Source organism: Falco biarmicus, chromosome 19, assembly GCF_023638135.1.
Source record: "Falco biarmicus isolate bFalBia1 chromosome 19, bFalBia1.pri, whole genome shotgun sequence".
Classification (NCBI taxonomy): domain Eukaryota; kingdom Metazoa; phylum Chordata; class Aves; order Falconiformes; family Falconidae; genus Falco; species Falco biarmicus.
This window is the reverse complement of record NC_079306.1, coordinates 310111-335513: the sequence shown is the minus strand read 5'-3', so window position 1 is coordinate 335513 and position 25403 is coordinate 310111. Positions and strand designations below refer to the sequence as shown.

Genomic DNA, 25403 nt, shown 5'->3' with positions numbered 1-25403 from the left:
TGCTATAGGAGCCCTGAGCAGTGCTATAGGGGCCCTGAGCAGTGCTATAGGGGCCCGTCAGTGCTATAGGAGCCCTGAGCAGTGCTATAGGGGCCCTGAGCAGTGCTATAGGGGCCCTGAGCAGTGCTACAGGGGCCCGGCAGTGCTACAGGGGCCCTGAGCAGTGCTATAGGGGCCCTGAGCAGTGCTATAGGGGCCCGGCAGTGCTATAGGGGCCCTAAGCAGTGCTATAGGGGCCCTGAGCAGTGCTATAGGGGCCCTGAGCAGTGCTACAGGGGCCCGGCAGTGCTATAGGAGCCCGGCAGTTCTATAGGGGCCCTGAGCAGTGCTATAGGGGCCCTGAGCAGTGCTATAGGGGCCCGGCAGTGCTACAGGGGCCCTGAGCAGTGCTATAGGGGCCCGGCAGTGCTATAGGGGCCCTGAGCAGTGCTATAGGGGCCCTGAGCAGTGCTATAGGGGCCCGGCAGTGCTATAGGAGCCCTGAGCAATGCTATAGGAGCCCTGAGCAGTGCTATAGGGGCCCTGAGCAGTGCTATAGGGGTCCGGCGGTGCTATAGGGGCCCTGAACAGTGCTATAGGGACCCTGAACAGTGCTATAGGAGCCCGGCAGTGCTATAGGGGCCTGGCGGAGCTATATGGGTCCGGCAGTGCTATAGGAGCCCTGAGCAATGCTATAGGAGCCCTGAGCAGTGCTATAGGAGCCCTGAGCAGTGCTATAGGGGCCCTGAGCAGTGCTATAGGGGTCCGGCGGTGCTATAGGGACCCTGAGCAGTGCTATAGGAGCCCGGCAGTGCTATAGGGGCCTGGCAGAGCTATATGGGTCCGGTGGTGCTACAGGGGCCATGAGCAGTGCTACAGGGGCCCGGCGGTGCTATAGGGGCCCAGGCAATGTTATATGGGCCATGGGTAGCATTATGTGAGCCTGGGTAGTGCTATAGGGGCTCTGAGGAGTGTTATATCGGCCTGGGTGGTCTTATATGGACCCTGCCTGCTGTAATAGAGCCTTGCATGGTATTGTATGGGCTTGGCTGTTGTTACACGGTCGTGGTTGGTGTTGTAGAGCCCTGGGTGCTGTTCTAGGGTTGTGTACGTGGCTGTGGCCGGTGTCATGTAGTTGGTGGCTGGTGCTATATGGTCCTGGTTGGCATAGCACGGCTGGGGGCTGGGACTGGTGCTATATGGCTGTAGCCAGCGCTGACCGACTGTCAGTGGTGTCACCTGCCACAGCCAGTGTCATATGGCTGTGGATGGTGTCTCCGGTCTGCGGCCAGCGTGGCACAGCCATGGCTGCACCTACATGGCGGTGGTGTCACACAGCCATGGCGTCAGGCACTGGTGGTGTCATGGGGTGGTGTCGGTGTCACGTGGAGGTGGCCCCTTCCTGGGGCCCAGCCCAGGAAGCCCAGGAAGGGGAAGTTGGGTGTTGGGCCTGGGAGGCCGATCGGGGGGCGGTGGGGGACATCGAGTGGCCCCCCAGCACATTGCTGCCATGTCGCTGCCCTCCATCTACCAGAACAAGTTTGCTGAGAAGCTGACGATCCTCAATGACCGGGGACAGGGTGTCCTTGTCCGGATCTACAACATCAAGAAGGTGGTTGCAGGGTGGGGCCTGGGTGCCTGGGTCCCCTGGAGGGGCGGGTTGGGGCACACAATGCCGGGGTGTCCCCCTGCGGCACTGGGGGGGTGGTGGGGTTGATGGGTCTTATGTGGGGGGTGTGTCTGAGCCCAGGAGGGGTTTTTTTGGGTGGTCTGACACGGGGGTGGTCCCCACAGACCTGCTCCGACCCCAAGACACGGCCGCCTTTCTTCAGTGACAAGGCCATGGAGTCCTCCATCAAGTTCATCAGCAAGAAGTTTCCTCACCTGGATGTGCGGAGCAGCACAGTGAGGGACCAGGATGTCCCCTCTGTCCCTAACCCCCTGTCCCTTTCCCCTGCCCCCCAGACCTACGTGGGTATCCCTGCTGCCCCACACCCCATGTCACTCCATCCCTACTGTCCTTACCATCCCCACCCTGTGTCGTCCCACCATCCAGTGTCCACCCTGTCCCCCATGTGTCAGCCCAGTCTGTGTCACCCCACCTTGTGTCACCACCACCTGGCTTCCCCTCGGTCCCCCTTTCAGGGTAATCCTGCCATCCCTGCCCCATGACACCCCACTCCAGGTGTCCCCCCTGTGTCACTTCACCCTGGGTGTCCCCCCTGTCCCTTTGCAGCAACACCTAGGGCCAGTGCACAAGGACAAGGGGGACATTACCCGGGCGTTGGGACCCTTTTACCACTCCTTCCTGGATGTCCTGGAGTTCAGGGTGAGATGGGGTGTGTGGTGGGGGGCAGAGGGGGGTTTTGAGTGGCAGCGCCAGAATTTCAGGCCTGGGGGGCACAGCAGTGACACAGCCCCTTGTCCCCTCCTTGTCAGGACCACGTCTATGAGCTACTGAACACAATCGATGCCAACCAGTGCTTCTTTGATATCGTGAGTGGGGCACTGGGGGTCCTGGGTGGGTACTTTGGGTGTGCCACAGCTGTGCCCCTGTGCTCATGGCTGTTCCCTCCCCAGCATGTCAACTATGATTTCACCAAGAGCTACCTGGACCTGGTTGTCACCTATGTGTCCCTTGTCCTGCTGCTGGCCCGCACTGAGGACCGCCGGCTGCTCATCGGCCTGTACCACTGTGCCCACGAGATGAGCCATGGCTCAAGGTGGGTTGGATGTCCTCACCAGGGCTGTCCTCACAGACCATTCCCACTGAGACTGTCCCTGAGGACTATTCCTGACCCCTGGGCCGCCATCCTCACAGTGACCCCAGCTTCACCCGCCTGGGACAGATGGTGCTGGAGTACGACCACCCCCTCAAGAAGCTGATGGAGGAATTTGGGCCACACACTAAGGTGGGATGGGGCTCCCCCCAGCCAGCAGGGCCACTTCTTCCCCAGTCCATCCCACAACCCCCCTGTGATGTCCCCCTGTTCCTCAGGCTGTCACCAGTGCCCTCCTGTCCCTCCATTTCCTCTTTGCCCGGAGGAACCAGGGTGCTGAGCAGTGGCGCAGCGACCAGCTCCTCAGTCTGCTCAGCACCACCGGCACCATGCTTAGCCCTGCCAGCTCTGACACCGTGAGTGCCACCATGTGAGGGGAACCAAGGGCAGGTCCTGGGGGAGGCTGTGGGAGGCCTGAGGATGGTAACATGGTCATGCCTGTGTCCCCAGATGGCCTGTGAGTACCTGTCCCTGGAGGTGATGGAGCGCTGGATCCTCAGTGAGTCCCTGCAGTGTACGCAGGTCCCCAGCCCCATGTGGGCAGCCTGGCTCCTGGTTTCGGGCTGTCACCCTGCCCACTGTGGGGCCAGCAGTGCAGGCAGCCCCTGCCCACCTGATACCTGTGCCCGCAGTGGGGTTCCTGGTGTGCCCAGGGGCGCTGAGCTCGTCCCCACAGTGCCTGGAGCTGTGGCGGCTGGCCCTGCAGGGCTCACTTTACATCACCCTCCTCCGTGATGAAGCTCTCCAGATCCACAAGGTCACCGAGGAGTTGCTCAGCAGCCTCAAAGGGTAATGACCATGCCAGCACTGGGGCCGTGCACGGTGCCAGGGGGGTGTTACAATGGGTGCCAGGGGCTACAGGGGCTCTGTCAGTAGCTCTGCTGGGTGCCAGGAGAGTTTGTAGGGTGCCAGGGAGTTGTGTTGGGGGCTGGGGGCTGTGCCAGGGTCTCTGTGGGATGCCTGGGGCTCTCCTAGGTGCAGTGCTTGGTGCTTCCTGGCTGTGACTCTCTTGCAGGTATGGGAAGCGGGTGGCTGATCTCAAGGAGTGCAAGGAACATGCTGTGGTTCACAGGTTGGAGACTCAATGCGGGGACAGTGGGTCTGGGGGTGCTGGGGAGGGTCCCAGGGGTTCTGGGGAGTTGGGAGATCCCAGGATGCCCCAAAGGATTGCAGGATCCTGGAGGTCCCATGAATCCCAGAGAGTGCGGGGTGTCTCAGGAGCTCCTGGGGGTGTCAGCACCTTGGGTGGCAGGGCTGGAGTACCTCATTGGGTCCATACTAGCTCTGTGACATAGCCCCTACCTTTGCCACATGGTGCCTGTGATGTCCCCACTGGGTGAGAGGGGTGGCTGGGGGGTCAGTTGGGTGGCCATGGCCCTGACCCCCATCCTGACGCCTCCTGCAGTGGCTCCCTGCACCGGGGCCGGCGGGTGTACCTGCGTGGGGCCGTGCGGGAGCTAGAGGCACTGCTGGAGGACCAGCCTGGGCTGCTGGGACCCAAGGTGAGCATGGGGGCCGGGGTGCCAGGGCGTGGGTGCTGGGGGTGCAGGAGGCTGGATGCTGGGCTCTGCATGCTCCTGGGGGTGTGCAGTGGGTGTGGGTGGGGTCTGCATGGGGGTACAGCTGGTGCCAGCCTGGTGCCATGCAGTGACAGTGCCCAGAGCCATTGGTGCCAATCCTGTGGTAGTGCCTGGTGGCAGCACCCTGTGCCTGCTGCCCTCTAACCTCCGCTCTGCCCAGGCCCTCTTTGTCTTCATGGCACTCTCCTTCTGCCGGGACGAGGTGAGCTGGCTGGTGCGGCACGCTGAGCATGTCACCAAGACCAAGACACCTGAGGACTTCGCTGACAGGTTGGTGTAGTGTGTGGGCACTAGCACTGCACAAGGGGATCCATGCCCATGGGGGGCACCTCCAGAAATTGGCAGGCTGGCCTCATGGTGGGGATTGCTCTGGGGCAACTCTGGGATGCCATGGACAGAGCCGGCATGGGGGGGATTTGGGGGTGCAGCCAGCCCTGACTCTGACTGGTGGCTATGGGTGGCAGCCACGTCGCAGAGCTGCTTTTTCTCATGGAGCAGCTGCGGAGCCTGGTGCGGCGGCGGGTTGGGGTGCTGCAGCGCTACCACGTCCAGTACCTAGCCCGCTTCGATGCCTTGGTGCTCAGCGAAGTCATCCAGGTACCGCAGGGCACTGGCAGGGGCTGATCTGTGTCCCCTGTTTAGACTGTCCCTGTCCCCTGGGCCCTATCCTGGCTGTCCCTTATCCTGACCCCATCCCTGGCCCCACAGAACCTTTCCGTGTGCCCCGAGGAGGAGTCCATCATTCTGTCGTCCTTCGTCAGCTCTCTCTCGGCTCTCTCTGTCAAGGAAGGTACAGACTATGTCCCCCCTGGCATGTCTGTGGCACTGCCTGGGGACTGATGTCCCCCCTGCCTGGGGAGCCTTGCAGCCATCCTGGACCATACTGGGCACCCAGGCATGGCCCTGTGGGGCAATGGAGATGGCAGCTCCTGGGGGTCCTGTGGGGTGAGCGCTGCCACCCCAGACTAGCTCCCTGACAACTGGCACCCCCAGACTGGCACCCCCAGGACGAGTAGTTCCAGATTATCAGCCCCAGACTGATATTCCCCACAACCATGTCTCCCCATGTTTCTATTTCACTGCAGTTGATGACAAGGAGCAGTTTGATTTCACACCGCTCCGCCTGGACTGGTTCCGCCTGCAGGTGCTGACCCTGTCCCTGTTCTTGTCTCTGTCCCCATCCCAGTCTCCATCCTTGTTCCCATCCCTATGCCAGTCTCCTTCCCTCTTACTGTCCCCATCCCTGTTCTTGTCCTTGTCCTCTTCCCTGCCCTGCCGTACCCCTGAGCCCACTGTCCCCCTAGGCCTACACCAGCGTGGCGAAGGCCTCGCTGCCACTGGGCTCCAACCCTGATGTGGGTCGCATCATGAACCTCATTGTTTTCCACACCAAACTGCTTGACTCCCTGGAGGAGCTACTGGCTGAGTCCTCTGACCTCTCCGACCTGTGGTGAGCACAGCCAACTGCTCTGCCTCAGTTTCCCCACAGTCACAGGGGGTCACCCTGGCTGGGGGTCTTCAAGCCATGTCCTGCACCCCACCACACGTGGAAAGGTGCCTGTGTGTGCTGGGTCATGGGTGTGGGAAGGGACAGAGATGGCCATGGGGGATGTGTAACCCATGGGAGAGGCTGGGCGAGATTAAGTGATGTACACATGGATATGGGGACAGGGACAATGCACACATGGCACAGGATCAGTGTGTCCTGAAAGACAAATCCCCTCTCCTGCCCACTCTGCCCCATTCTTCTGCCCCTATGCCCTCACTCCTGCAGTTTCTACCCTCGCCCTGTGGAGAAGATGTTTGTGGCGACGATGGAGGAGTCCTCGATGCTGCGCTACAGCATTGCCTTCCCTCTGCTCTGCAGCCACTTCTCCCACTGTGTCCATCCCATGTGCCCAGAGGAGGTGGGTCCTGCTGCCTGGGGGGGCATGGGTGACCCAGGGGCACTGTGGCTGGCTGCTGCCCTGCCACCTGTGGAGGGGCTGGGGCAGGCACATGTGGGTGGGGGACAATGACAGTGCCATGGCCTTGGGACAGCTGGTGGCATGCCACAGATGTGGTCGTGGCCTGCATGCCATGTGCTGTGACAGTGCCGTGGCTTTCCCCCCTCAGTATCCCCACCTGAAGGCCATAGCACTGGGGCTGTGCAACAAGTTCCTGGAGGAGATGGCCTGGCAGGCCAGCACCTGCATCATGGATGTCTGTGCTGAGCAGCACAAGCTCAGTGAGCAGGTGAGGTGTCTCCAGGGCCTCTGAGGTCTCTGTGGCCTTTGGGGTCTCTGTGGCCTCTAGGGTCTCTGTGGCCTCTTTGTTCTCTTGGACCTCTGTGACCTCCTTGGCCTCCATGTTCTCCAAAGCCTTGAGACAGCAGAGGCCACGGTGGGGAAGACCTGCCAGGGTCAATTCAACCTTGGGGATGGTCTCTTCTGGTCCTGGAGGCCCCATTTGGGCTGTCGTCAGTGCCATGGCCGGTGGTAACCCACTGCTTGTGTTTGGCAGCTGCTGCCCAAGCACTGTGCCTCTACCGTCAGCAAAGCCCGCAACAAGAAGACTCTGAAGCAGTCAGCCAAGAAGGGGGAGCCTGAGCGGGACAAGCCAGGGGCTGAAAGCCAGAGGAAGGACCGGACCCTGACCACCAAGTGAGAGCCACCTGGGGCTAGCAGTGGTGGGCAGGGGGCTGGTGGGGAGCAGTGGTCACCAGATGTTGGGTGTGGGCAATGGTGTGATGTGGGGGCACAGTGTGATCATGGGGTTGTCCCCATGGGGCTCTGGTGTGGCTGACGGTGCCCATCACACCCACACCAGCATGGACAAGCTGCACCTGATACTGGCCGAGCTGTCCCTGAGCCTCAACCACGTGCCCAACTTCACCATCTTTGAGCACATGGTGACGCCAGCCGAGTACCTCAGCAGCCACCTGGAGACACGCTTCACCAAGTAGGGATCATGCTAGGGATGTGGGACACAGCAAGGGTGGGCTGTGGGTGCTGCTGGGTACGGGACACTTGGCAGCGGCTCTCCAGACAGCCCCTTTCTGTCCCTGCAGGGCCATCGTGGCCATGGCAGGCTACAGCCAGGCCACGCAGGAGGTGGTGCGGCCCTCGGAGGTGCTGGCGGGGCTGAGCGCCTACATGACCTTCATCCAGTCACTGGGGCAGTTTGTGGGCTTGGACACAGGGCGCATCATCCGCAGTGTCCTCCTGCAGCAGACACAGCCCCGTGATGCAGCCGGTGAGCAGACGCTCACCACCATCTACACCAACTGGTAGGTGCCACACTGGGACCAGCACCCTCCCTCTCTTGTGGGAGGTGGCCCTGCAGTGCCATGGGTGGCAGTGCCGTGGGTGGTGGTGCCAGGTGGTGGCAGCAGGTCGGTGTCTGCAGGTACCTGGAGGCCCTGCTGCGGCAGGCCAGCACAGGGGCAATCGTTCTGGCCCCCGCCCTGCAGGCTTTCACCACAGTGCCGCGGGAGGGCGAGCCCCCCTTCAGTGCTGCCGAATTCTCCGATGTCTCAGGTGAGGGATGCAGGGATGCTGTGGGGGAGGATCATCACCCCCTGACCCTGCTGATATCCCCTTCTTTGTGTATCTCCCCACAAGAGATGCGGGCGCTGGCTGAGCTCATTGGGCCGTACGGCATGAAGTTCCTGAGTGACAACCTCATGTGGCACGTGGGCTCCCAGGTCACTGAGCTGAAGGTAGAGCTGGGCACTGGGACCAGGGCTGGGGGATCAAGACCGGGACCAGGGTCAGGCTTCTGGGACCAGGTTCTGGAGCACAGTGTGACAGGGCAGGCAGGGCCACCCTGGGGACCGTCCCAGCACCCTGCCTGTCCCTCGGGCTTGCCATCCAGTGTGGAGGTGGGGGCAGAGGGGCCAGGGTGCCCCTCTCCTTCCCCAGCTGGCTGTGGGCTTGCTGTGTCACCAGCGCCACAAGCCCCATGTCCCCTGCAGAAGCTGGTCAATGAGAACATGGACACACTGGTGCAGCTGCGCTCCAGCTCCTGCAAGCCTGAGCAGATGGCGGCTCTGCTGCCTCGACTGACCTGTGAGTCACAGGGGGACACCGGGGACACGGGGGGAAGCCTGGGTCTGGCATACGTGGGTGTACATGCACACATACGTGCACACACACACACACATGTCCCCGCTGACCCTTCTCCTCCCACAGCAGCCGAAAATGTTCTGAAGCGCATGACCATCATCGGGGAGATCCTGAGCTTCCGTGCCATGGCCCAGCAGGGCCTGCGGGAGGTGGGTGCCCCCCACCTTATGGGTCCTCCATCCTTTGGGACCCCCACCCACTAGCCTCACAGCCTGGAGGGGTTAGCAGGAGCCCCATGAGCATCCACCTTCTCTCTGCAGGTCTTCTCCCACCACTGCCCCTTCCTGATGGGCCCCATTGAGTGTCTGACGGATGTTGTTACCCCTGAGACTGACATCCAGGTGGGCCCTGAGGGGGGCGGGGATGGGGTGGCACCCCTAGTGCTTGAGACAGCTGTCCTGCCATGTTGTGTGGCACCGCTTGGTGCTATGGGACACTGTGTGGCATCACATAGCACTCTGTGGCACTGCACAGTTCCCTGTGCCTGGCTGCACCCTGTGTCCCCAGCCCTGAGCCTGTGTGTCCCTGTCCACCCAGGTCACCCTGAGCATCTTTGAGCTGGCCTCGGCCACGGGGATCCCCTGCGAGGTCGACCCCGCACTGGTGAACGTCCTGGCTTCCAGCAAGACAGGTACTGTGGGGGTCTGCTGGGGTCACAGAAAGCTGTCCCTGAGAGCCAGCACCCTGCCACAGACCCCCAGCCCTGCTCACCTTCCCCCACCCTGTGTCACCTCCCTGGGTCCCCCAGGGCCCCCTCTTGGACCTCTGTCTAGTGCCACTTCCCTCCCTGGCAGATGGCTCATCCCCGGAGGAGGACTACAAAGTGGCCTGCCTGCTCCTGGTCTTCCTGGCCGTGTCCCTGCCCCTGCTTGCTTCTGACCCGGCATCCATCTACAACACTGACATGGATGGTGAGGCTTGGCCACAACCCCAGCAGCTTTGTCCCCATGTCCCCAGTCGTGACTATGTCCCCATGACCCTGAGCCCATTGGTGTCACACCTTGTGTGTGCTGGCACCCCCCGAGGCCATCGGTCCCCACAGCTGAGGGTTGGTGGGACAGCAGGACCCCAGGCCTGGCAAGGCTGGTGCCCCATAACTGCAGCCAAGGGAGGTGGGCACAGCGGAGACCTTGTGCTGTCCCCAACCTTCCTGTGTCCCCAGGCTACAACAACAACATCCACTGCCTGGCCAAGGCCATCATCCATGTGTCAGCCGCCCTCTTCACTGTCCACAACAAGAACATTGAGACTCACCTCAAGGAGTTCCTGCTGGTGAGAGTGACCAGGGGCCAGGGCTGTGCCGGGCTGGGGGTGGCACCCTCTCAGGGTGGACACTGTCCCCTGTGCTGATCAGGATCTGTCCCCAGCTGGCCTCTGTCAGCCTCCTGCATTTGGGCCAGGAGATGGACAAGGTGCGTGCCAGGAACCGTGACTCCATCTCCCTGCTCATGCAGCTGGTGAGTGATGGCAGGGCCCTGGGGTGCCCCTGGGTGGACCCTTGGGTGCTGCTTAGGTGGGCCCTCGTGTACCCCTGGGTTGGCTGTGGGGTGCTTCTGAGTGTGCACATCCCAGTTCTGTGTCTCTGCTGGGCTTCAGCTCTCCTGTCCAGGCTGCTCCAGCCCTCACACTGCAGCCAGCTCTGGGGGTTCAGCCCTTACCCAGCTCCAGTTGGGCCTGTGGGGGCTGGGTCCAGCTCTGACACCCCCAGGGAGAGGCTGGGATGACAGGGTGGGGGCCATGCACCCACCACCCAGGATTGATATTCAGGGAACGCTTGTTCTCGCTGCAAAGCAATTTAAATGCAAATATTTCAGTCTGGAGCTGGGGTACAGGAGCCATTGGGGAGGGAGCACCCAGCTCTGCCAGGGAGGGGCTGGGGACTGACTCCCCTCTCAGGCAACAGGGGGAAACTGAGGCAGGGGCGGTCACTGATGGTGTGTGCATCTCTCAGATCGTGGCAGAGTCGTCCTTCTTGACAGTGGACATGTTGGAGGCTTGCTTCCCCTATGTCCTGCTCCGCAACGCCTACCGCGAGGTGTGCCGCGAGAACATGCTCAGCAGGGTCCACTTGCACTGAGCCCAGTGCCCATGTTGCCCCCTGCCCTCACACCTCTCAAACTGCCCTGCCGGGACCCCTGGGCCTCCCTCAGCTGCTGGATGCCACCACTTGTGTCCCTATCTGTTCCCATCCTGTCCCCCAGCCCTAGCCACCTTCACTAAACCACTTTTTCCCCCAGTGTCTGCGTCCAACTTGTGGCTGGGGGGGGGCAGGGAATATTTTGGGCTGGCTTTGCTCCAGCACCCCAGAGTGGGTGCCTGGCCCCGTGTCTCCAGCAGAAATAACCTCCGTGGGTCCCCCATGGGCATTGGGGGTGCCGGAGGCCTTGGGGTGCTGGGACGTGAAGGGACTGAAGCTGCTGGCAGGATTTACCAGCTTTAATTAAAGCTGCTTCTTCTCATGGCATTGATCCTGGCCAGGCACATGGCTCAGTTTCCCTTTGCCTGCCTGGCCGGGGACATTCCAAATCACATTTCCCGCACACCCCTACACCCCCCCACCCCCCGGCACTCTCAGGGTGTTTATTTTTCTCCCATGCAGCATCTTAGGGGAAAATTAATGGGGCGAGGGAAGGAGATGGCGGGGCGGCCGTTGCCATTCCGCTCACGGCCAGCTGCTCCAGGATGAGTCACCAGCCATGCTGGTGTGGGGTGGGGGGGACGGTGGCTGCCACGGCCATGAGCCCCCCTCGGCAAAGCCCCCCTCGGCAGAGCCCCCCCTCAGCAGAGCCGCCTTGGCAGGGCCTGGTGGTGCCACAGTTGGGGGAGGCTGAGCATGCAGTCCTGGCAGCCACACCGAACTGCAGCCACAATGGCATGGCCAAGCCTGAAGTGTGTGGGTCTGGCACTAATTGCTTCATTATTTTATTCCGGGGGGGGTGGTGGTGAAAAAACTGCTCTGAAGCAGGCTGGACTCCCCCGCTGCCCCCCACCGGCTGTGCTCCCAGGGGGGCTGAACTCCCTCGAATTAACGCCCAGAACCTGCTGATTATTCCAGATTGCTGCAAAAGTCTATTTTCGCGCTCATCAATCATGATATTAAGCGGTAACAAGATGCTGAGGCTCCCTGCTGGCAGTGCGGCTTTGTCTCGCGCACATCCCAGCCCACAGCCTCTCCTGCACCCACTGCCCCCTGGCCCCCTGCCTTGGGCTGCTCCGTACCATGGGGTCCCCCCCTTGGTTCAACTCGCTGCCCCCAGCCGGGTTCTGAGCCCCCCAAAAGTTTGAGGACCCAAAGATGTTCCCAGTGGGGTATGGGAACTCCTTAGCTGTGTGCGGGGGCTTATAGCCCACACTGTTGACCCCAGTATTCGGGCAGAAGTCCCATGGGTGCCCCCTACACCCTGCATCAAAGCAAAGGACCCCTGTGGGAGGGAGCACAGACCCCCTTTTGGAGGCTAAGTGGATGCATCCCCAGGCAGCACCCATGGGTGCTAGGTGGTAAAGGGTGGGAGGTGACGTGGCCTAGCAGGCAGGGACCTGGCTGAGCTGTTGGGGGCAGCTGGGCCAAGGTGGGGGCTCAGGGATGGTGCCCAGAGTGGGGGGCCCCACCTGGCTCCCCGGTGCCGGTGCTGCGGTAGTGGGTGCTGCACACACCTACGGCGTTACATAAGGGCTTATTAATATTTCCTGGGGGCTGCGGCTTAGCGCGTGCCACGGGAGGCAGCACGGGTGCTGCTGTGCCCCCCCGGCTGTCTGGGACCCACTCGGGGCTCTGGCACCCCGCTCCCTGTGTGTGCCTGGAGCCCCTGGGGCCCTCAGCACCGGCCTTTGCACCCCGAGGTTTCCTGGTGGGATGCAGGGGGCCGCAGGGTGGGGAACAAGCTGTGTGTGGGGTAGGGGTGCAGGGGGCCGCGGGGCAGGGATGGGATGTCTGTGAGCCCACGGGACAGGGTCCCCTCGAGCTCAGGCTGCTCCTAACCCCCCCTGCACCACCAGCCCAGGGGCATGAGGGGCCCAGCAGCCCCCCCAGGTCTGGGAAGGTCCTACAATAATCTGGGCAGGAGGGGACAGTGTGCGTGTGTCACCGGCCTCGTGGGGAGCAGGGCTGGCGGTGGGGCTGGGGGAGGTGGGGGTCGTGGTGCCCCTCGCCCTGGGCAGGCTCCGACCCACTGCTTGGAGCAGACCCCCCGTGTGGCGTGTGAGAGGTTATGGCCCCTCTGTGGGGCCTGCCAAACCCCGTGACATTCCCATAACCCCATGGCAGTCCTGGGGCACCTGCCCCCCATAACCCCAAAGGACCTGGGGAACCTGACTCCCCCATAGCCCCATAGGGGTCCTGGGGTACCCCCCATAGGGGTCTTGGGGTACGAAGTCTATAGCCCCATTGAGTCCTGGGGTACCACCCCCACAAAGGTCCTAGGCTGGAACTCCTATAGCCCCAGAGGGGTCCTGGGGCACCCCTGCATAGGGGTCCTGGGGTACAACCCCTATAGACCCATAGGGGTCTTGGGGTGCCCCCCCCCACGGGTTCTGGGGTGCCACGCCTTCAGCCCCATAGGGGTCCTGGGGGCCCTTCCTCTTCCACAGCCCTTACGGGGGCCATGACACCGCCCTCCCTGGGGGGGTCCCGGGGCCAGGGCTGAGCGGGGCGGCAGGGCTGGGCGGCCCCGGTTCCCGGCCCCCGCCCCCGGCTCCCCCCGCCCCTCCCCGCCCTCTCGCCGGTGCCGGCTCGGGGAAAGTTGCGGCGAGCCCCGGTCGGCGGAGACAGAGCCGGCAACAGCGGGCGGACCGGGCACGGCGGCACCGGCAGCACCGGAGCACGGCAGCACCGGCGCTTCCCGGCCGAGCATCCCCGGGTAGGAGCGCGCAGCATCCTCGATCGTGTCCCCGTTCCCCCGTCCCCCCGTCCCCCCGTCCTCCGGTCCCCCCCGCCCCCCGCACGACGGTTCTCCCCATCCCCGGTTCTCCCAATCCCCGGTGCTCCCTGCCGGTTCCCCCCATCCCCGCTGCTCCCCATCCCGCTGCTCCCACCCCCGGTGCCCGGGATGCCATCTTAGCTCCGCCGCCCGGGCCGGTGCTGCCTGCGCAGCTGCCGGGTACCGGGCCGGGGGGAGGCCGCTGCCGGGGCGGCGGGGCGGTACCGGCGGCTGCTCCGCCGCGGCCCGCCGGGCCCCGGGACCGGCACGGGGCTGAGGGCGCGTCCCCGCCACCGCAGGGGCCATGGAGCCGCCGCGGAGCCTCCCGGGGCTGGATCCCGACCGCGAGGGGCTGGACCCGGCCGGCGGCTGCCCGTCCCCGCTGGAGATCAAGTCCGTCCCCAGCAAGAAGATCTGGGTCAAGCTCCGTGCGCTGTGAGTGAGCCCCCCATAACCGGGACCCCCCCCCGGACACCCCTAAACCAGGACGCCTGAGCCCACCTGAGCATTGCACTCTGCTGAACCCTCCAACACCCCCTTTTGAAGACCCCCTCATCTTCCCCTAAGAGCCCCCTGGTGCCCCCCACCCAGCATGCACCCACTTCAGCTGCCACCGAGGTACCCCTGGATCCTTCCGCCCCCAGACCCCCCCCAGGTGTCCCTCACCCATGCACTGCTTCCCACACCCTCATGTAGGACCCCCAGTCACCCTTGGGATCTCCCTGCACATATTGCACCCCCTCGGGCTGGGGGCACTAGGACCCCCTCGGGCTGGGGGCACCCATAAGCCTGGGGTGGGTCTGATGGGGCAGCTCTGGGGGTGCTGGAGCACCCCTCACCCAGGTGGCACTGTGGGGCAAGCAGAGGGCTGGGGTGCCCCCAACTCGGGTTGGGGGGATGGACAGAGTGGATGCCAGGGTACCAACCAGCCCTGGGGAGCGGTGACAACCCCCTGACACCCCAGGGTGCCACCCTGCACTCCCCTCCCCACCCTGGGGAGCTCTTGGTGGCCTCGGGGGTGCCACCCCCTCTCCTGTGTGCAGTTGTGCTCACGCATGGGCTCACGTGTGCATGTGCCCCCTTGCGAACCTGCGGCACGTGCACTCATGCAGGTCCTCGTGCAGCGGGTGCAGGCGTGGGCGTGCAAAGCACGTGTGTGGCTGTGTGTGCACATGTGTGCAGGACTGACACGCGTGTGGCGGCCGGCGAAGGCACGCTTGTGCAGGGGTGCATGCTGGCAGGGGTGTGTGCGGTACTGGCATGCCAGGGGGGACACGGAGACGAGGACAGGAGCCAGGTGCCCGTGTTGCACACTCACTGGTGAGCATGTTTTACGTGAACCCAAGGGCAGGGCAGGACTCCACCAGGGTGTGAAACGTTGGTGCCAGAGCTCTCAGGGTGTGGTGCAAGCCTGAGCATGCAACCAGCTGTGCATGTTGCAGTGGGTGTGCAAGCATCAGGTGGGAGTGTGCACATGTGTGTGCAGAGGTGCGTGCGAGCAGCGTGTGTGTGGATGGGGGCAGGGGTCCCTGCATGCGGCACACACGGGAGCTGGTGAGCATGCATGGGAGTGTGTGTGCACACCCGTGTGCCAAAGCACACCTGAGTGAGCACTAGGGAGTGTGTGCACCTGCAGGTGTGCAAGCGCGTGGGCTGTGTTCCTGCTTCCCGCCCCCACACACCTCCCCCTCCCAGAAATCGCTGGTGGCTGCCCCTGCTGCGGGGCATGGTGGGGCTGGGCATCCCGGCCCGCATCCCCCCATGTCCCCTTCTCCCTGCCAGCCTTGAGGGGGCAGTGGGGACCCTAGCCTGGGGATGGTCCCCAGCTCCCAGTTGGGATGACAGGAGGGAGCAGCGAGTTGTCCCTTGGCTGCAGGGTCCCGGCCCCCCGAGCACTGGGGACTGGTGGCAGGTCCCCAGCGTGGGGATCAGCTGGGATGGGGGACCCTGTGGGAGGGAGCAGGAGAGGCAATGGAGGAATGGAGACACCTGTGGGTGCATGTGGGGCGGTGGTGTCTGTGCTGGGGAGCTCCCCAGCACTGGCTGCACCCTGAGGCCAACTTGCAGCCCGCCCTGGGCATGGGGTGGCCCTGGGGACATTGGTGTCACCCCAGGGATCTACGGGGTGGCAGTGGCTCTGCAAGCACCATCATCCCCACAGCAGGCCTGGGTCATGGCAGGGGGTGGCAGGAGGGGGCTGGCAGCAGCAGGGGGATGTGGGTGGTGACAGGCAGCCCGTGGGGACCGTGGGCGTGGGTGGCACCCACCTGGCAGCGTGACGAAACCCAACTCCTGCTCCCGCTGCTGGGTGGTGGCAGTCCCTCGTCCCAGGGCACCACTTGGGGGTCTGTGATGGGCAAGTGGCACAAAGGTCGTCCGTGGCTGTGTCACCGAGGGTGGGTGTCCACAGGCATGGGTGTCCCTGAGGGGGTGGGTGTCCCCAGGGATAGGTGGCAGGGCGCGGGAAGGTGACAGCCACCTTCCCCAAGGTCACATTCCCCCGCAGCCCGCCGGGCTTGGGAGCTTCATGCTGACTTTGAACGTGACGTCTGGCCACCCCCCCCGGCCCCCCTTACTCGCTCGTTCGCTGGCAGCTGTCACTGTCACCGTCACCTTGGCTGCGGGATGTGGTGGCCCCCACCTGCGAAGCTGCACCAGGGCGAGGTGTGGGTGTGCACCAGCCACACATGTGCTCTTGCACAGTCCACGCTTGCTTGCGTACACTCTGGTTTGCAGCCATGTGCGGGCACCTGCGAGCAGCTGCACATGCTTGCACACACACACACACACACATGCAGATGTGCATACATGGGTGGGCTTGTGCATCCATTTACACACTTACCCACACATGGGGGTCTCCAGCCCCTGCCGTGTGCACACACATGTGCACAGGTTGCTGCCCGCTGTGTGGCCAGGCTGGGATGGCACTAACAAGGTTTGGGAGGTTGTTAGGTGCTGGGAGGGGCAGGGGGGAGCATGGAGGCTGTGGGACACAGGGTGGGACACAGAGGGGGACCCTGGGGGAGACCTGGGGATGCTTTCAGGGTGTGAGCCTGGCTGCAGTGTGGGTCCCCTGGTGAGGGGTGGCAGCCGCTAATTAAAACTAATTGCCATCAGTAGGCAGGAAATCTTGCTGGAGCTAGGGTGGATGCTGGCCCTTGCCAGCCTTCCTCATCCTCCCCACAGCCAGTGCCCTGTGACCCCCAGCCATGGGGACCCAGTGGCTTTGCCCCTTACCAGAGTGGTGGCGGGACCCTTGTCCCCTCCCTGTGACCAGGATCCCTGTTCCCACAGGGTCCCATGGCCCTGCTGGCCCCCGTGCTGGTGCCGGTCCCTCCTGGGCTGTCTGGGGTCACAGCAGTGCCCCCGCCTGGGGACTGTCCCCTGGGTCAGGGACAAGTGCTAGCACCTGCAGGGTCACCACTGGTTGTGTCCTTCCCGTGGGGCTTTGAGCTGGCAGTGGCTGTCCCCAGTGCTGGGTGACAGGGGAAATGGTGTCTCCTCTCAGCTGGTGACCTGTGGGTTTGGGGCTGGTCCCTGAGGAGCCGGTGTGGCAGGGACCCTGTGACCCCAGTTGGGACCGTGCCTATGACCCTTGGCCCCTTCTGTGCCTCAGTTTCCCCAGGGGACCAGGCTGGTGGGGACAGGGTGGCTGGGGGCCAGCTGGCAGAGACACGCATGGCTACATGCCCCCTGCATGGCCATGCACAGACCCGCATGGTGTTGCACGGGCGTGCGTGACCTTGCGCAGCCTTGCACAAGCGTGCACAGGCCTGCGGGGTCTCACTGCCCCCGCACACCCGCCTGGCAGGTCCCTCACTCCTGCTGCCAGCTCTTGTTAGTGCTAACGAGGCACAGGACCACTGGGAGCCACCGGCTGGAGCAGCCATCCAGAAGCTGCTGCTGCATAGATCTTCCGGGGTTTTCACTTGGGGCTGTGGCCACGGTGACAGTGACGTCCCCACCGCGGGGACACAGGGTGATGGTGCCAGGGACGCCGCATCCTGCCACAGAGGTTGGCTCGGGGCGGCCATGGGAGCGGCACAGGCGGTGGCTGACCTCTGCCCCAGCGCTGTGTCCCCCCATCCCACGGGGCTGTCACTGTGTGCTGTCCCCTTCCCGTGGCTGGGTGTCAGGGTCACCCTGAGGTGTCCCCCAAGCCAGGGGCCAGACTGGCAGCGTCACGGGAAACTGCTGGCAGTGGGGACATGTGCCACCAGCCTTGGGGACCGTGTGGCCAGGTGGCGGGGACCCAGTGGAGGTCAGGTGGGCAGTGATGGGGACCAGCGGGGACCCATGGGGACCCATTAAGTGCTGGTGGCAGCGATAGGGACCAGCAGGTGCCCATCGGGACCCATTGGGTGCTGGTGGTGGTGATGAGGACCAGTGGGTGCCAGGTAGGCAGTGATGGGGACCAGTGGGTACCAATAGGGACCTGCTGGGCGCTGATGACAGTGACAGTGAGGTCTTTGGGAGGGGACAGGGTGGCCACAGGGCTGAGCTGGACCAGGACAGGGACCAGTGTCCCACCAAGGGCTGGCATTTGCCCTGTTCCCCTGCTCCCAGGGGGAGCTGGTGGAGCCGTGGGGGCCTATGGGGACCTGTGGCAGCCGGTGTGCGAGCAAGGCGGCTATAGTGGGAGACATGGCTGCGGGGGAGGTGCTTCCCCAGGCGGCCAGACGGGATTTCCCCCCTCTGCCACCGCCTCCATGCATCCCCCCACCCTCCCCCCGACAGACACACGGACACACAGACAGATGGCTGGCAGCCGGCTGGCACATGCGTGCTCCAACAGGGAGGGCTTGCCCAGGGTGGGGGCTGGGGAGAGAGTGTCCCTCTGTGCACATGCATGTGCGGCGTGCGTGTGTGTAGTGGAAAGGTGTGCACATGTGTGCATATGTGCATGCGTGTGTGTGTGTGCACTGTGGGTGGGTATTTGCAGGTGTTGGGACATGTGATGTGTGTAGCTGTGTTGAGTGTGCATATGTGTGCTTGTGTGCACTGTATGTGTGCATGTGTTGTGTACACGTGTGTGTGCATGTATGTGTGCATATGTGCATGCTGGTGTGCATGCATCTTGCACGTGTGTTTGGGCATGTGTGTATACATATGTGTGCATGCCTGTGTGCACACACCTGCATTCAGGCACGTATGTGTGCACACTTGGTGTGTGCACAGATCTGGGTGCTCTCCCGTCTCTCCGTGCCACCCAGGGCCCTCCTGCTGGGACGCTGCCGTGTCCTTATGGCTCTGTGTCCTTGTGTCCTGTGTGGGTGTCATAAGCCAGCAGGGGAGCGTGGCCACACTGGGCTCCTGTCCTCATGTCCCCATGCTGCTCGGGCACCCGTGGGTGTCACTGCCACCCCTCTGCCATGGCAGAGCTGGGTGCAGGGACAACCTGTGGGGCCCCATCCTCTGGTGAGTCCCCAGGGACCCCTGGCCCTTTGGCACCCAGCACGAGGGAGGCTTCTAGGGGGGAACTGAGGCATGGCAGTGTGTTGGGTGGGGGCTGAGCACCCTGACCCCACTGTGGGTCCCCAGGGTGTGAAGCCACCCCGCTGTGGAGCCCCCTGTACCCCAGGCTGCACCCTCCCACCTTTCTGGGTTTGTCCCTGTCCCCAGGGACATCCCAGTTGCCGCTGTGGCCCCACTGACCCCATGGGCTGGCAGGGACTTTGTCCCTGGTGTCACCCAGGGCCCTGTGCAGCGCCAGCACTCCCACAAGAGTGACGTGGTGGGGACAGCCGCCCTCTGGGTGGGGGATGGGGTGACCCCCAAGCTCGGGGTGCTGGGGGGAGCCCTGTGGCCTTTTGGGTTCCTCAAGTGCTGAGCTGCAGGTGCTGGGTGCAGGATGAGCTCTGGGTGCTGTGTGGGTGCAGGCTGAAGGGTTTCGGGTGCAGGATGGGCTCTGGGTGCAGGGTGCTGCAGGGTCAGCTTTGGCTGCTGGCAGTCCCCCACACTCCTCCGGCCATGCTGTGGCTGCCACCATTGCTGTGGGGGGTCCCCTGGGTGGATGCTCACCACTCCGCACCAGCGTGGGACACATGCACACACATGCACACACACCTATAGGTGTTGCCCATGTGTGTTAGGGCGTGTGCATCCATCCGCAGGGCAGCCGGGGCCCTGCTGCTGTGGACCCCCACCCACTGCCCCAGTCCTGGGGGGGCTGGTGACGCGGTGCCCGGCTGCCCGCAGGCTGCGTTACATGGTGAAGCAGCTGGAGACAGGAGAGGTGAATGTGGAGGAGCTGAAGAGGAACCTGGAATATGCCGCCTCGCTGCTGGAAGCCGTCTACATCGATGAGACGAGGTATGGGTGAGAGCTGGAGGGCGGCAGGGGGACGTGGGGGATGATGCCCATCCTGATGCCACCCATCCTGTTCCCGGCCTGCAGGCAGATGCTGGACACAGAGGATGAGCTGCGAGAGATGGGCTCGGACGCAGCGGTGCCCTCGGAGGTGCGGGACTGGCTGGCAGCTACCTTCACCCAGCAGGCACGGGCCAAGGGGCGCCGCGCAGAGGAGAAGCCCAAGTTCCGCAGCATCGTTCACGCTGTCCAGGCTGGCATCTTTGTGGAGAGGTGGGTGCAGGGGGACACCCGCCCTGGGTAATGCAGGGGTCTAGGGGGTATGGCTGGGATGGAGAGAGGGGGTGGGAGGGCAGTCCCCTGCTGTCCTGTGGCAGCCAGGGACTGTGCCTAGCACCCAGGTGGGTCCCTGAGCACTCAGGGGATATCCTCAGGCACCCAGATGGGTCCCCAAGCACCCAGGTGGGTCTCCCAGCACCCAAGGGCTGTCCTCAGCACCCAGGTCTGTCCCCAAGCAGCTGAGCTGTCCCCCACATCCAGGTGGGTCCTCAGGCACCCAGTTTGTCTCCTGCACCCAGGTGCATCCTTGAGCACCCGGACTGTCCCTGTGACCCACATGGGTCCCCACGTGCCAGGGTCTGTCCCCTGGCACCCAGGTCTGTCCCCTGGCACCCTGGTGGGTCCCCAAGCACCTGGACTGTCCTCAGCAGCCAGGTTTGTCCATAGCACCCAGCTGAGTCCCTGACCACCCAGGTCTATCTCCTGCCCCCAGGGTTTGTCCCCTAGCACCTGAGGTCTGTCCCTGAACAGTCAGGTGGGTCTCCAAGCACCCAGGTGGGTCCCCCAGCACCCAGCTCTGTTCCCCAGCACCTACATCAGCCCAGACTCCTCCCCTGCCTTCTACAGGATGTTTCGCCGGACATACACGGCCGTGGGGCCCAGCTACTCCACCTCCGTCCTGAACTGCCTGAAGGTACTGGGGGTGGGGGGGCACCCAAATACCCCACGGGGTGCTGGCGTGCTGCCCCAGCCTGGCAACACTTGGGCATGGCTGCTCCATCCATACCATGGGCTCCATAGGATATGGCCCAGGTTGCCTGGGGGAGACAGCACTCAGCGCTGCTGGGCATCGATGGGCATCCCTGGGCATGGCTGGGCCTTGCCTGGAATTGCTGGCCATCCCTGGGCTTCACTGGGCATCCCTTGGCATCACCTGGAATTGCTGGCCTTTGGTGGGCATTCCTGCACATCCCTGGGCACGGCTGGGTGTTTCTGGGCATCACCTGGAATTATTTGGCTTCAGTGGGCATCACCTGGAATCGCTGGGTGTGACTAGGTGCCGCTGGGAGTTGCTGGGCATCGCTGGGCTTGACTGGGCATTGCTGGGGGATGGCTAGCCATGGCTGGGTGTCACCAGGCATTGGGCTTGCCCCTGTGCTGGTGTAACACCCCCATCTCCCCCCAGAGCCTCGACCTGTGGTGCTTCGATGTCTTTGCACTGAACCGGGTGACAGATGATCACTCCCTGAGGACCATTGTCTTCGAGCTCTTCACCCGACACAACCTCAACAGCCGCTTCAAGGTGTGCCCATGCCCACCCATGGGTGCCCCCAGGGCTGGGTGCCTGGCACGTGCCAGTGGCTTTGCACACGTGACTGCATCTGTGAGCGTGTGTGCCCGTGCGTTAGATCCCCACCGTCTTCCTGACGACACTGCTGGACGCGCTGGAGGCTGGCTATGGGAAGTACCGGAACCCCTACCACAACCAAGTCCATGCTGCTGATGTCACCCAGACCGTCCACTGCTTCCTGCTCCGCACCGGCATGCTGGTACGGGGGCGCGGGGTGGGGCACGGGGGTCCCGGGCTGTTGGCTGGGTGCCGAGTTGGTGCCCGGTGCCCGTCTGGCTGGTCCAGATGATGCTTGTTGCCACGGAGATGTCGCCACCTAGCGACTGCGCTGTTGCCATAGAAACTTTACCAGGATGATGGGGGGACAGGGTGCCCTCAGCCTGGGGGATGTGTGGGCACACGTGGGGTGACGCCTGCAGCACACGTGTGCCCTGCTGTCCCCACACAGCTGTCATACTTGTCAGACACGCATGCGCACACTCACGGCATGTTCACATGCGTGTCTGTGACAGGCATGTGTGGCTGTGCATGTGTGTACGCACATGCAGTTGTGCAAACACAAACACACAGAGGACCTCACAACCGTTCGGCCTCGTGTCCCTCACGGGGTGGCACCGCAGCACCCAGTGCTGGTCCCCACCCCCCTGATGCCTGTGTCCCCCCAGCACTACCTGACGGAGATCGAGGTCCTGGCCATCATCTTCGCTGCTGCCATCCACGACTATGAGCACACAGGCACCACCAACAGCTTCCACATCCAGACCAAGTGAGGGCGGATGGCACGGCATGGCACGGGTGGCATGGCAGGGCATGGTATGGGTGACGTCATGGTGCAGGTGACGTGGCATGGCGTGGCACAGGTGGCATGGCATGGTGCAGATGGCGCGGCATTGGTGGCATGGCACAGCATGGGCAGAGCAGGCAGGGCTGGGGACCTGTTATGGGGACATGTGGGGCACGGAAAGGACTGAGTGGCACCCTGGGGACACCCAGGACACACCCAGGGCCACCAATATGGTTGGGATATAGATGTGCTGGCACCCTGGGGACACCCAGGGCTGCTGATACAACCGGGATATAGTCGTGCTGGCACCCTGGGGACATCCTGCTCCCCTGCCTGCCACCGTGCTGGTGTCCCACCCTCCCCTGCATCCGCAGGTCAGACTGTGCCATCCTCTACAACGACCGCTCGGTGCTGGAGAACCACCACATCAGCGCTGTCTTCCGCATGATGCAGGATGATGAGATGAACATCTTTGTTAATCTCACCAAGGATGAGTTTGCGTAAGGTCCCTGTCCCTTTCCCCATGGCTGTCCACAGCGGGGACATGGGACCCTGATGGCATTTCCCCACAACCCTCTCCGGGGCACAGGGAGCTGCGGGCGCTGGTGATTGAGATGGTCCTGGCCACTGATATGTCCTGCCACTTCCAGCAAGTGAAGTCCATGAAGACGTCCCTGCAGCAGCTGGAGAGGTGAGTGTGGATGCCCACCTGGCCCAGGGGATGTGGTTTTGGGGACAAACCTCAGCACCGGGGTCTCCTCCCCAGGATTGATAAGTCCAAGGTGCTGTCGCTGCTGCTGCACGCGGCCGACATCAGCCACCCCACCAAGCAGTGGTCGGTGCACAGCCGCTGGACCAAAGCCCTGATGGAGGAGTTCTTCAGGCAGGTAGGGTGCCTGTGTCCCAGGGGACAGGTGGTGGGACATGGGGACCACCCCTTGGGGACATGTCTCCCTTGCCTTGCCAGGGGGACAAGGAGGCTGAGCTGGGGCTGCCCTTCTCACCCCTCTGCGACCGTACCTCCACACTGGTGGCCCAGTCCCAGATTGGTGAGTGGTGGTGGGTCCGTTCCCGTCCCCACCTTATCCCCAGCCACCAGCCCTGCCACAGGCAGGGGGTGTCCCCATTGACACTGTGTCCCTTCCCCACCACAGGCTTCATTGACTTCATCGTGGAGCCCACCTTCTCGGTGCTGACTGATGTGGCTGAGAAGATGGTGCTGCCTGTCACTGAGGATGGCACCAAAGCCAAGGGCAACCCAGTGGCCAGCCAGCAGGCCAGGTCGGCCATGGCGTCCTGCCTCAGATTCCCCTTCGCCAGGGGGAGGTGGTGGGGGCACCCACTTATTTTGGGTCCTGGGAGGTGGCAGTGGTGGCTCTGCCCTGTTTCCATCTGTCCCTGTACCTGCAGCTCGCAGTGGCGGCAGCCATCCCTGGATGAGCACCTGGAGCTGGGGGACATGAAAGCTGACCTGGCTGGCTTCCGCTCCACCTGGGCCAAGTATATCCAGGAGAACAAGCAGAAGTGGAAGGAGCGGGCAGCTAGTGGTAGGTGGTAGCCACTGTGGCCACCAGGGAGGGGATGGGGACTGTCACGGGATGCATGGGGCCATGTCTGTGCCAAGCATCCCTGGGTGGGGAGGTGGCCCAAGCACAGGATGGTGGCCCCCAGACTTGTGGGGCAGAGGGACACGAGCTGGGGGGTCTCAGCCCCTGTGGGTGGCAGGAGTGACCCCCCCCAGCCCCGTGTCCTGCCACAGGCATCACCAACCAGGTGTCCATCGAGGAGCTGTCACCCTGTGAGGAGCCACCGCCTGTGGTCCCCAGCCAGCACAGGCAGAACGGGGATGTGGAATAGCACTGGGAGGAGTGAGGTGGGCCCAGGGGGCAAACTGGGGCTGGGGGGGGAAAAGGTGGCATTGTCATGACTGTCCCCCCACCCCAACGGCAGGTCCCTGTCTGGCCGAGTGACACTGTCTCGCCCAAAGTCTTCAATGCCATCGAGTTCAGCACCATTTGCAGGGAAGGAGCCGCCTGGGGCCGCACAAGGATCCATGCCAGCCTTCGTGCCAGGAGCATCACTGGGGCTGGCACCCCCGGCAGCCCCCCAGCCCAGCCAGCTCCAGCTGCCTGTGCCAAGCTGGCTGCCGAGCCACATGGCCTCGGGCCACGGGTGACGGTGATGTTGACCCTCTCACTGCCATGCCAGCCGCTGCCCGGCCTCCTCCTGCCAGGTTTTGTCCTGGTGGCTTTTTAAAAAAGCTTCTTCTCACCCCACTGGGGAGCCTGGTGCTCGAGACACTGACAGTGACACTGACGCTGGGGATAGCAGGGGACCAAGGGATGGAGGAGCCATGTGGGATACACCATCACCCTGAGGGCCACCGCAATCCCCTCTGTGCCTGCTGGGTCTGTCCAGTGACACCGTGATGGGTGGCCCCTACTGTTCCCCTGTGTCATCCCCATCCTGCCCCACCTGCCCATCCCTGTCCCCAGGTCTGCTGGCCCCAAGGGCACCTCAGAGGTACCCCGGGGGGTCCTGCCTTACATGTGCAAGGCTGGGAGCTGGGGGGCAGCAAGGTGGTGATGGGGGCTGGGGCTGGGATGTGGTGGGAGGGCAGGATCGGGCCCTGAAGTGGTGGTGCCAGCCCCTGGCTCCAGCATTCCCTGGTGGCAGCATCCCCCAGCTCTAGGGGGCCTCCAGCACCTTCTGGCTCTGGTGTGCTTCCAGCATCGCTGGCTCCAGCGTGACTCCAGTGTGCCTCCAGCATCCTCTGGCTCCAGCATGCCTGTCAGTATTCCCCCTGCTTCCTCTTGGCCCTGCTGTGCCTCGAGCATCCTCTGGCATCCTGGTGTGCCTCGAGCATCCTCCGGCATCCCAGTGTGCCTTGAGCATCTTCTGGCATCCTGGTGTGCCTCAAGTGTCCTCTGGCATCCTGGCTCCAGCATGCCTCAAGCATCTTCCAGCCCCAGCATCCTCCTGCTCTGGCATCCCGGCTAGGGCCGCCTTGCCCTGCTGCGTCCATTGCCCAGCGCCTGGCCGCCACGGCACAGCCCCTCTGTGTTTGTACTTTTCTACCCTGCAGTAACGTGTCCGTTGTGTCCCCACCTGGTCACTGCTGGCAGAGCTCCACGTCGCACCCACCCACCCACGCATGTGAAACAAAGCGCTGCCACTAATAAGCAATTAATAAACCGTACACCACCACCAGCCTGGACATCCCACCCTTGTTCCTGGGCACCACACCTGACCCCGGGGGGGTGGCAGGGGGCTGGGATGCCTGGGTGGCACAGGTGGATCAGGCCCCCGGGGTAGGGAG

At 63.6% G+C, this 25403-nt stretch overlaps 2 protein-coding genes across 8 annotated transcripts; both read left to right on the top strand.

Annotated features, from left to right (window-relative positions):
* The first annotated feature begins 1402 nt into the window (after positions 1 to 1402).
* On the top strand, positions 1403 to 10681 carry NCKAP1L (NCK associated protein 1 like). Of its 7 annotated transcripts, none has more exons than XM_056322443.1 (31): positions 1403 to 1591; positions 1774 to 1884; positions 2216 to 2308; positions 2419 to 2475; positions 2560 to 2702; positions 2801 to 2891; positions 2978 to 3115; positions 3210 to 3258; positions 3392 to 3548; positions 3775 to 3831; positions 4165 to 4261; positions 4500 to 4609; positions 4804 to 4936; positions 5048 to 5129; positions 5425 to 5483; positions 5644 to 5789; positions 6114 to 6246; positions 6455 to 6574; positions 6842 to 6981; positions 7148 to 7279; positions 7389 to 7607; positions 7727 to 7857; positions 7942 to 8039; positions 8295 to 8388; positions 8512 to 8594; positions 8706 to 8786; positions 8983 to 9076; positions 9240 to 9356; positions 9608 to 9717; positions 9813 to 9902; positions 10397 to 10681. In XM_056322443.1, exons 1-31 carry the CDS (start codon positions 1490 to 1492, stop codon positions 10520 to 10522), a joined length of 3393 nt encoding a protein of 1130 aa, XP_056178418.1. In that variant the 5' UTR covers positions 1403 to 1489; the 3' UTR covers positions 10523 to 10681. The 7 variants fall into 7 exon arrangements, with proteins under 7 accessions (XP_056178418.1, XP_056178423.1, XP_056178419.1 ...); XM_056322448.1 differs by having other exon boundaries at positions 1405 to 1591; positions 9800 to 9902; positions 10397 to 10536; XM_056322444.1 differs by having other exon boundaries at positions 1406 to 1591; positions 1774 to 1869.
* Positions 10682 to 13177: 2496 nt separating this feature from the next.
* Positions 13178 to 25306, top strand: PDE1B (phosphodiesterase 1B). Its single transcript, XM_056322655.1, has 16 exons — positions 13178 to 13301; positions 13661 to 13796; positions 19560 to 19673; positions 19758 to 19943; positions 20577 to 20643; positions 21136 to 21252; positions 21359 to 21499; positions 21966 to 22066; positions 22459 to 22584; positions 22674 to 22775; positions 22851 to 22971; positions 23052 to 23133; positions 23239 to 23365; positions 23495 to 23631; positions 23844 to 23957; positions 24035 to 25306. The coding sequence occupies exons 2-15, from the start codon at positions 13666 to 13668 to the stop codon at positions 23939 to 23941; spliced, it is 1650 nt and encodes a 549-aa protein (XP_056178630.1). The 5' UTR covers positions 13178 to 13301; positions 13661 to 13665; the 3' UTR covers positions 23942 to 23957; positions 24035 to 25306.
* The last annotated feature ends 97 nt before the right edge of the window (positions 25307 to 25403 follow it).

What these genes read in the sequence shown, in the direction of transcription:
- NCKAP1L (XM_056322443.1), top strand. Translation starts at nt 1,490, where the DNA reads ATGTCGCTGCCCTCCATCTACCAGAACAAGTTTGCTGAGAAGCTGACG. An exon ending in CCCAGCAGGGCCTGCGGGAG is followed by an intron (nt 8,595 to 8,705) that starts GTGGGTGCCCCC and finishes TTCTCTCTGCAG; the next exon opens with GTCTTCTCCCACCACTGCCC. An exon ending in TCTCCCTGCTCATGCAGCTG is followed by an intron (nt 9,903 to 10,396) that starts GTGAGTGATGGC and finishes TGCATCTCTCAG; the next exon opens with ATCGTGGCAGAGTCGTCCTT.
- PDE1B (XM_056322655.1), top strand. Translation starts at nt 13,666, where the DNA reads ATGGAGCCGCCGCGGAGCCTCCCGGGGCTGGATCCCGACCGCGAGGGG. An exon ending in CCGTCCTGAACTGCCTGAAG is followed by an intron (nt 20,644 to 21,135) that starts GTACTGGGGGTG and finishes ATCTCCCCCCAG; the next exon opens with AGCCTCGACCTGTGGTGCTT. An exon ending in TGCTCCGCACCGGCATGCTG is followed by an intron (nt 21,500 to 21,965) that starts GTACGGGGGCGC and finishes GTGTCCCCCCAG; the next exon opens with CACTACCTGACGGAGATCGA.